The sequence below is a fragment of the Triticum urartu genome, chromosome 7A, assembly GCF_056163025.1.
Source record: "Triticum urartu cultivar PI428250 chromosome 7A, HENAU_Tu73, whole genome shotgun sequence".
NCBI lineage: Eukaryota > Viridiplantae > Streptophyta > Magnoliopsida > Poales > Poaceae > Triticum > Triticum urartu.
The window spans coordinates 704,225,257-704,235,116 of NC_141879.1; the positions used below are offsets into that span (position 1 = coordinate 704,225,257).

A 9,860-nucleotide genomic window follows, 5' to 3' on the forward strand; every position below is an offset into this window, starting at 1 on the left:
ATCAGTTCGGACTTTTGGAGCAACTGGCTTAAGCATGAATTCAATACCCCATTCATTAATATAGGGAGAAAAACATGGGATTAAGACCGAAAGTATTGTTTTCTTTGTGTGAAGTGTAAGTAAAGCAAACATGACTGGACATGAAAACCTCATCTTGACAAGATTGCCAGTGTGGTGAACTAATGAAGAGCGCCGCATCTGAATGAATGGATGATGACTGACGTTGTGTTATCCCTCAACTTTTAGGACCGTGCGGTTCCCTAGTTCGCTGTCCAACTGGCTATGGATGGCATTCACATACACAGCCATGGTGAACTATCCAACTCCAGCCAATTTCATGATGAATCTGCCTGCTTACCCTGTCAAGGAGGTTAGCCACTTGTAACCCAATTTACATCCCTTACTCTTGCCTGCATTACATCAAGTGAATGGACAAAGAAATAAGAGTTTCGGAGTTACTAAACCGAGTCATGCAAAAATAGGACCTGTTTTTTTCCTCCTCTGCTAAGCATGTAATTCCCCTGTCATTTCTACAGATGTGCAAGATCATTGATTCTTTTCCCGCGGGTGCAGACGTCGTCGAAAAAGCTTTTGCAGCGGTGAGTCTATACTACAATTACACACGCGACCAGAAATGCTTCCAGGTTGAGAGTGGGGATGACCCCCATGGCCTCAGCGGCTGGGGCTGGCAGGTAAAATCCTGACTGACAGTGACATACATGTGGTTTACTGATAACATTGCAAGACTGAAGTTCGTATGTGTTTGTTTCCTGAAACAACTTATGTGCAGGCTTGCACAGAGATGGTCATGCCAATGACGGTGTCGAATGAGAGCATGTTTCCGCCATCCGGCTTCAGCTACGAAGAGAAGTCCGAGGGCTGCTTTGCCAGCTATGAGGTTCGCCCGAGGATGAACTGGATCACTACTGAATATGGTGGCCATGTAAGTTTATTTCAGATTTTTTAGTGTTTACATATGGACCGTCAGTAGCAACAATTGGTGGGTGGCATGTGCTCACCTGGTGCTACTGAATTTCACAATCCAGTGCAGAAAATTGACAAAGTTCTCAAGAGGTTTGGGAGCAACATCATCTTCTCCAACGGGATGCGAGACCCGTGGAGTCGAGGGGGGTAAGAGTAAAAGATTTCACTATATGAATTATTCAGTTGATAGTTTCAACCATTGAGGTATTTTTTTACCATAGTAAACAATACTAATATTCTTTCTTTTCAAAATGCTATCAGGGTTCTCAAGAACATATCATCCAGCATCATTGCTCTTGTCACAGAGAAAGGTAAACATGAAGTTGCAGAAAATATGCAAGGTCAAAAGTATTCTGAACATACTAACGCATGACTACTTGTGGTGGTGCTGTTCAGGGGCCCATCATTTGGAGTTCAGATATGCAACCAAGGATGACCCAGACTAGGTTGTAGAACAAAGGAGACAGGAAGTTGAGATCATACATGGATGGATAGCTCAGTATAACAAGGACATTGCACAGATGTAGCAGTAAGAAGGTGCCATTGATTTCACAGTTGAGGAAAATAAATATGTGGCCACTTGCAAAAATATAAGGATTTGCCTTTCTTTTATAGGGCAATGGGTGCCAAAATTAAAATAACATATTAGTGCAATTGCAAATTCAATAACTTGTCACTCAATACCAGAAATTCTAAAACTTAAGCAGTCATATGCGAATAATGAATGCAAAGCTTCTCTTTGCTCTGAAACTGTTGCGATGAATATTGAACTCGGGGGCATACATGTATTTGTCCCCACAGAAAATTTGATTGCACAATTTTGACATGCGCCCTGCCTATGACGCGTGGGTCCAAACCAACAATCATAGACATGGGAAATGTGTTCTACTTTGCAGGGAATATTGTAACACCCCAGATGTAATTTACCTTATCTGTATCCCAACTCTTTCCGTTTCCGGCCTAAGTTATTTTATTTTCCTCGGGTTCGGGTTTTTGTCTCCGTGTGTTGTTGCCTTGTCATGCATCTCATATCATGTCATCATGTGCATTGTATTTGCATACGTGTTCGTCTCATGCATCCGAGCATTTTCCCCGTTGTCCGTTTTGCATTCCGGCGCTCCTATCTGCTCCGGTGCCCCTTTCTACCTCTTTTCGTGTGTGGGCGGTAAACATTTCCGGATTGGACCGAGACTTGCCAAGCGGCCTTGGTTTACTACCGGTAGATCGCCTGTCAAGTTTCGTGCCATTTGGACTTCGTTTGATACTCCAACGGTTAACTGAGGGACCGAAAAGGCCTCGTGAGTGTTGCAGCCCAACACCCTTCCAATTTGGCCCAAAACCCACCAAAAACTCTTCCATCATCTAGAGCGTTCGATCATTATCGCGTGGCCGCAAACCGCACCTCATTTGGAGCTTCCTAGCTCCCTCGATGCCTATAAATAGCTCCTCCTCCAAAAATCCCAGGTCTTCTTCCTACCCTAAACCTAGATCCTCTCCCTCTCGCCGCGCCGGACACGTCCGGTCAGGCCGGACACCACCGCACCGCCACCCCGCACCAATGGCATTCCGCCATGTGGCACCGCCGCCCTTCTTCGCCGCGAGGCCCGTTTGGCCCGAACCAGGCCCCCGCATCCCATCTACCCCACCGCCGCCTGTTCCCATCGCCGCCCGAGGCGCTCGCGCCCGCGCCGTCGTTCGGCTCACCGCGCCGCCGTTCGGCTCGCCGCGCCGCCCGCCGGAGCTGCTCGCCGGTCTGCGTCGTTGACCTCCAACTCTCGCCGGCCGGACCTCGCCCCGCCGCCGCAGCGAGCTCGCCGGGCCTCGAGGCGCTCCGACCGCGCCGGCGACGTCCTCTGCCGCCCGCCGACCCGAAGCTCGCCGCCGCCTCCTTCCAACTCCAGTGACCACCGCGCCCTCGCCGGCCGCCTCTACTTCCCCGACGTCTCTGGTGAACCTCGTACCTCGCGCCAGCTACAGTAACAACACGCTGGATCTGGATCTGAGAAACGCTTCAGTTGACTTTTCATTTCCCAAACCCTAAATATTTGCAAAATTTGGCATGCTATAACTCTGCACACGTAGCTCCGATTTGTGCATGTAGCATATCAAAATGTTCATCTCGACGAGTACATCATTTCATATCATTGAATCATTTTCATTTGAGTATATCTTGATGCCCAAAATGCTGTTGGAAGAGGGCTATGTGAGGAATTTGGCAGATCTGTTTCAGCAAATAGCTATTTGTCATTTTTGCCATGATTAATGTGTGCATGATATGATCCTGAGCTCTACATGTGTTTTGTTATATGCCATGCCATCTTTACAGAGGTGCTTGCCACGTATTTTTGTGATATTTGTGGTGACTAGCACAAGCTTGCAAAGTAGAGTAATCGGTAATGCTGATTTCAGGGACTTAGAATTTCACAAAGTCCTTGTCCTGATTTTGTCGTTAGGCCATATGTTCATGTTGTTTGCTAGTGATCCGTGCCTCTTTTGAGGATGATCAGTAAGGATGTTTTGTTAACATTGTTGTGCTCTATCCATCCATGTCTTTGTTTGCATATATGGAGCAACCTAGCTTGAGTCAATCGAGCTCTAATTTTGCTATAAAGTGAACCGTGGCAGATTGTTGACATGATTAGTGATTTTTCTGAGGATGTTGCTATTGATTCGTGCATGCTATGTTGTTGTTCTTGCCATGTCTAGCTTCTATGCCATGTATTATTGATGAGTGTATACTTAGTTTGTCATGCCATGCTCTGTAGTGAGTGCATCGAGCTCGTAAACATGCCTACTCGTTAACTAATTTGCATGCTCCAGTTTTTCACTAAGTCTGAGATCTGTTTATGTTTTTGCCATGTTCACATGCTTGCAATTGTATTTTATGATACCTTTTGTCTCAAGGTCATTAAGGGACTTTTGTTAAGTGCTTTGAGTAGCTTCATGCCATGCCTTGCTTTGCCATGTTAAGTTCCTGTAGCTTGTAGTTTTCATGCTCTAAAGTGTGCTTCCTGATGATAAATTCCAGACTTGTGTTAATTTCACTAAGTCTGAAACCTGTTATCATTTGGACTTTTGCCATGCTTGTTTGGACCTGTTAATGGATGAATTAGCCATAGCTCAGTGTTCATCTTTTGTCAAGCTTCATGATTGGATCCCTTCCATGTATTTTGTTGTCATGTTTAAGTGCCGTAGCTTATTTATCTTGATGCATTTAGTTGGTCACTTGCTGATTATCGCAGACCGGTGCCATATTTGTTTTGCTTGCCATTTCCAAACCATGCATCTGATTCCGGTGATCTTTATATCGATTTCAACCGAAATTACCTCACCTTTCCAGTGGCACTCTTGGATTACCAAGTTGAGGCCAGGTTCAATCATTCCTTGTTAAATCTTGCATATGCATCACATACCGCATTCGACATATCATACCATGTTTGCATCATGTTGTTTGAGCATTGCACATGGTTGATTGTGTTCCGTTTGCTTGTTGTTCTTGTTTGGGTAGAGCCGGGAGACGAATTCGTGAACGAGGAGCCCGTTGAGTTCGCTTACGAGGATCAAGTCAACTCTAAGAACTTTGCAGGCAAGATGATCATACCCTCGAAATCACTTCTATCTTTGCTTGCTAGATTCTCGCTCTTTTGCTATGCCTATGCTACGATGCCTACCACTTGCTTATCATGCCTCCCATATTGCCATGTCAAACCTCTAACCCACCATGTCCTAGCAAACCCTTGATTGGCCATGTTACCACTTTGCTCAGCCCCTCTTATAGCATTGCTAGTTGCAGGTGAAGATTGGAGATCGTTCCTTGTTGGAACATTGTTTATTGTTGGGATATCACTATATTATCTTGTTATCTTAATGCACCTATATACTTGGTAAAGGGTGGAAGGCTCGGCCTTTTTGCCTAGTGTTTTGTTCCACTCTTGCCGCCCTAGTTTCCGTCATATCGGTGTTATGTTCCCGGATTTTGCGTTCCTTACGCGGTTGGGTTATAATGGGAACCCCTTGACAGTTCGCCTTGAATAAAACTCCTCCAGCAATGCCCAACCTTGGTTTTACCATTTGCCACCTAGCCTCTTTTTCCCTTGGGTTTCCGGAGCCCAAGGGTCATCTTTATTTAACCCCCCTGGGCTAGTGCTCCTCCGAGTGTTGGTCCAAACTAGAGCCCTGTGCAGCGCCCCCTCGGGGAAACTCGAGTATTGGTTTTAGTTGTATGGAGAGATCATCTGAATGTGCCCTGAGAACGAGATATGTGCAGCTCCTATCGGGATTTGTCGGCACATTCGGGCGGTGTTGCTGGACGTGTTTTACCATTGTCGAGGATGTCTTGTAACCGGGATGCCGAGACTGATCGGAATTTCTCGGGAGAAGGAATATCCTTCGTTGACCGTGAGAGCTTGTGATGGGATAAGTTGGGACTCCCCTGCAGGGATTTGAACTTTCGAAAGCCGTGCCCGCGGTTATGGGCAGATGGGAATTTGTTAATGTCCGGTTGTAGATAACATGAAACTTAACTTAATTAAAATGAATCAACCGCGTGTGTAACCGTGATGGTCTCTTCTCGGCGGAGTCCGAGAAGTGAACACAGTGTTGGAGTAATGCTTGACGTAGGTTGTTCTAGGATCACTTCTTGATCATAGTTGTTCGACCATGCTTTTGACTTGTCTTCTCGCTCTCTTTTGACTTGTCCCCTGAGTGCCACCGATGTCGTCCTGGCCCAGGTCGAGGCCATCCACGCCAAGATCGAGGATGCACACGCCAAGATATTCGAGGCCACCTCGGACTCCAGCATGCAACCCACGTCCGAAAAGGCGGTGGTGGCCATGGAGCACCTGCTTCCTCATGAGGTCGCCAAGCGGGAGTTGGAAATGCAGGAGGCGGTGGAGATGGAGGAGCGCCGGGAGGAGGATTTGCGCGTGGCTGAGGCCGTGGTAGAGAAGAGTTTGTCCGTCGAGGAATCGGCAGTGGATTACCAACGCCAGCTCTGTGGCAGCCACTACTACGAGTACTACAACCTTGAGGACGGCGCCGAGGACGAGGACGAGGACGAGGACGCGGTCGACTTTAGCAAGGGGACGCGGAGTCCACCAAGGGCGGCATGTCGCCAGGACAAGTCATCGACATCTCATCTCACACCGGCGATGCATAGGCCGGCGCGGCGGTGGATTTGTTAAAATTATGCATACTTAGGCTTTGTTTTTAATGCTGGTCTTTTGTTAGCGCAATGTTTAGGTCAACTGGCTCTGTTTAATTACTAAAATTGCTCGATTCAGTTAGTGTAGTCTGTCTGCTGTACGCTCTTTTGTGTGCCCAAATTAGCAAGCGATGTTAAATTATGCAATGACGTACCCGGGAAATTTCCAACAAATTTTGAATTATCAAACTCATGCCATGCGCGTAAAGTAGAAGAATCATTTGCGATGCACACAATCGTTCAAAGTGAATGGTCCAGCGGCACCGCGCGCAAAGTTTCCCTCCACATATCCAAAATTTTGGCCTACCACCAAAATATCTACCCCCGCCCCTCCCCCTTACCCACACTTTTTCTCCCCGATTACAAGTCACATTTCCCCCGTTTCCACCTTCCTTCCTAAGCTATAGCCGCTTCCTCGCTCTCTTCATCTCGCATCCTACCGCCGGGGTCGCCATGGTCTTGGTCAAAGACCTCTTCAGTGGTTCCTCCTCCGGCGATGACTCCTTCACCACCGGAGTATGCCTCTCTTCTCTCTCTCAGGCTATGACTTGGACTGAAGGATTTTTACCCGGTGGTCGATTTGAGTCATTTCTTCCTCTTGTAGCTCCCTAGGACCAACAGTGGCAACGAATGGAGCGGGGTGGCTGAAGATCTATCTGCTCGTTGTCACCATCAATCTCCATGCGTGATGCTAGTTGCGTTTGAATTTGTGGACAGTGGGAGGAAGTTTCTGGCATGTGCAAAGAAGGTTAGACTCTCTTTCGTTGTTACAAATCATTTGTTAGATGTTATTCAAACACTGTCATGGTCCGAACTCATTCATACCACACGTTCAACCAAACGCATCCTAAGACAGTGTCACAGTTTGTACCTAGTATCTTAAATTGTTGCCATCTCATCAGCGATGCCATTAGAAAATTATTTGGCACCGCTTGAGCAGTTTGTGCAACCAACTTTGGTCCACACATCCGATCAGCCAAGCAGTAAAATACTAAATCTTTATGGCACAAAGGAACCGGGCATCGAAGGAACTACGTGCTCCAGAGTCCGGGTCCCTAATTTTTTTCCGTTGCATTGGCTCGCCACTGCAGCGCACCAGTGCGAGATGTAGCAACAGTTGTCTTTACACCAGTTTTGGCATACATAGTGGACGACCTTAGTGCTATTTGTTCTATATTACTAAATTTGTGCAAGTAAACACCTGTTAGTATCAATTTTCTATCATCCAAACACTATCGCTATGCTGTGCAGTTATATTTACCTTCCTCATAAAATGTTCAATTTGTCACTTATTGTACATGAGTAAGAACTTGTAGCGTTGTTGTAGTTAATTATAGATTTTGATGTTCCAGGATTTGGTTGTTGTCTCAGTAGCAATTAATTCATTTGCACATTGCTCTTTTTGAGAAGAGATGTCATAATTAACATGTTTCTTAAGTTTTTCAAAATAAGCATTGGTGATTTTCTATGTTGCTATAAACATTTCCCCTACAATTGTTACTGATCTAGTTTTAAATATTATAGGATGAACGAAAGTGTTCTTACTTGGAGTGGGTTGATCAAGAGTGGCCATAGTCTTTGAAGATGTGCCTAGCGAAGCTCTGGAGCATGTATGAGGAAGAGAACAGACGTATGCTTAGAGAAACTGTTGTCAACGCTAAAGAATATTTGAAGATGCAGGATAAAAAGTTGAAGGTGGAGAATGAGCTCAGATTTTTTAAATCAGACTTTTCTAAGATGGTGTTGGTGAAGGAGGAGGCACTTTCCCAGTTGGCCCGTGCAAAACAGGTTCTTACTGAACTGAAAGTAGAGGTGAATAAGACAAGCCTGGATGATCTCGATTAGGGAAATGAATATATTGTTCTTATGAAGTTGAAGTAGCTATATGTTGTACTGTGCTGTTTTCATGTAGCTATCTTACTATGATGTTATAATATATTTATGTGCCTGATATGAAATTGGCAAACAACTGTTCGATATGAAATGTGAATTTGCATAATACTAGAATTATTAATTGTAAACTAATAAACCTGCTAAATGTGTCTTGGACCTTTGCAAATGGTTCTAGCAGTAAAAGCACTTGCGATGGATAGCCCAATGCCACACAGTTTTCTTCATCAAATCATGTGTGATGTAGTTGATAAAAGCAAACAGTTAACCAAGGCAGACCGTGTGTGATAGCTACACTTTTCACACATGAGCCTACACATAAAACTGTGTGGGATGTACATACGAACGGAAATGTTTTCCCTGGATTGACCGTGTGGGATGTACATAAGAATGGAAATGTATTCCTTGGATTGACTATGATATACATACCTATGGAAATGTTTTTCTGGATTCACCGTGTGGGATGTACATACTGTAAGTGCATCTAGTGCCACCCTAGTTGGTTTTGGAGTATTGACGACAAACTTGATTGAGGGACTAATGTGTTTGTGAGAATTGTAGGATAACACAGGTAGTAGTCCCATATTGATTCGGTTTACCTACCAGAGATGGCCACTAAAAATTTGTGAAGGCATTGAAGACAATGGTGGTCCGTGAAGAGATTCACATTGAAGACTATGACATGAGAAGACATCGTATGAAGACTATAGAGTATGAAGACATTGTTGTTTCGTAGTTTCCTTTTCTTCTATGTTGAGTCATAGAAACCACCATACTGTTAAGTGGGATCCAAGTGAACAAAGTCAGAGTGAGTGATGTGATGCTCTACCAAATCCTATGTCTTCGAACGAAGACAATGAGAGCAAAGAGTGTTAGGCATCACTGAAGTCTTTCTGTCCGTGTGATCTGAAGACTTGTTACACTTGAGGACTATGAATCCTCCAGCCGGTTAGGCGTCACGTTCTAAGAATCCAATAGTCATTGTGGATCGCGGGTGAAGTAAGTCTGTGAAGGTTTGGAAGTATACCTTGAAGACTTACCAGAGTGATTGGGTGAGGACTGTGTGTCCTTAGCTCAAGGGGAATAAGGTGAAGACGCGGTCTTCTGAGTTGAATCTCAGGCTCCCTAACCACACGTACAGTTGTCATAGAAACTGGAACTGGTCTACCAAATTCATGTCCTCTCCAAGCAACTGGTTCTATCCTTCTCATCTCTTTACTTTACAGTTGTCTTCGTGAAGTCATTGCCTGCTTGCATGATCTGATTGACTTCACTGTGTGAAGACTGTTTTTGTTTGGCTTCATACTATCTTCCATCCTGATCCATACTACCTAGCTACTGATAGTTTTCTTGCTTTCACTTCATTGCTTACTTGACTATGGCTTGTTTAGTGTACTCTACATTCCACTTCATATCAATAGGTTCATTTCTATCGTTTATCTTCAAAGCTCCCGTGTTTTGAAGACTTTCATAAAAATCGCCTATTCACCCCCTCTAGTCGATAACTAGCACTTTCACATACCTACGGAAATGTTTTTCTGGGATTCACCGTGTGGGATGTATATACCTACGAAATGTTTTTTCTGGGGTTCACCGTGTGGGATGTACATACCTGCGAAAATGTTTTTCTAGGATTCACCATGTGGGATGTACATACCTACGGAAATGATTGGGTTTTGATGCCTCTCCCGATCGCACACGGCCCCAACCTGTGTCCCAGGAGGGCCTATCCCCGACGATTTATGGGTCGTGTGGGATGGAACCCCCCTATCACCCACACTCA

At 45.1% G+C, this 9,860-nt stretch overlaps 1 protein-coding gene across 1 annotated transcript; it reads left to right on the plus strand.

Moving 5' to 3' along the window:
* Positions 1-273: 273 nt before the first annotated feature.
* LOC125522330 (uncharacterized) lies at positions 274-1,596 on the plus strand. The gene is made up of 6 exons (XM_087536631.1): positions 274-370; positions 537-692; positions 791-943; positions 1,052-1,131; positions 1,246-1,295; positions 1,381-1,596. Exons 1-6 carry the CDS (start codon positions 287-289, stop codon positions 1,428-1,430), a joined length of 573 nt encoding a protein of 190 aa, XP_087392757.1. The 5' UTR covers positions 274-286; the 3' UTR covers positions 1,431-1,596.
* Positions 1,597-9,860: the final 8,264 nt, after the last annotated feature.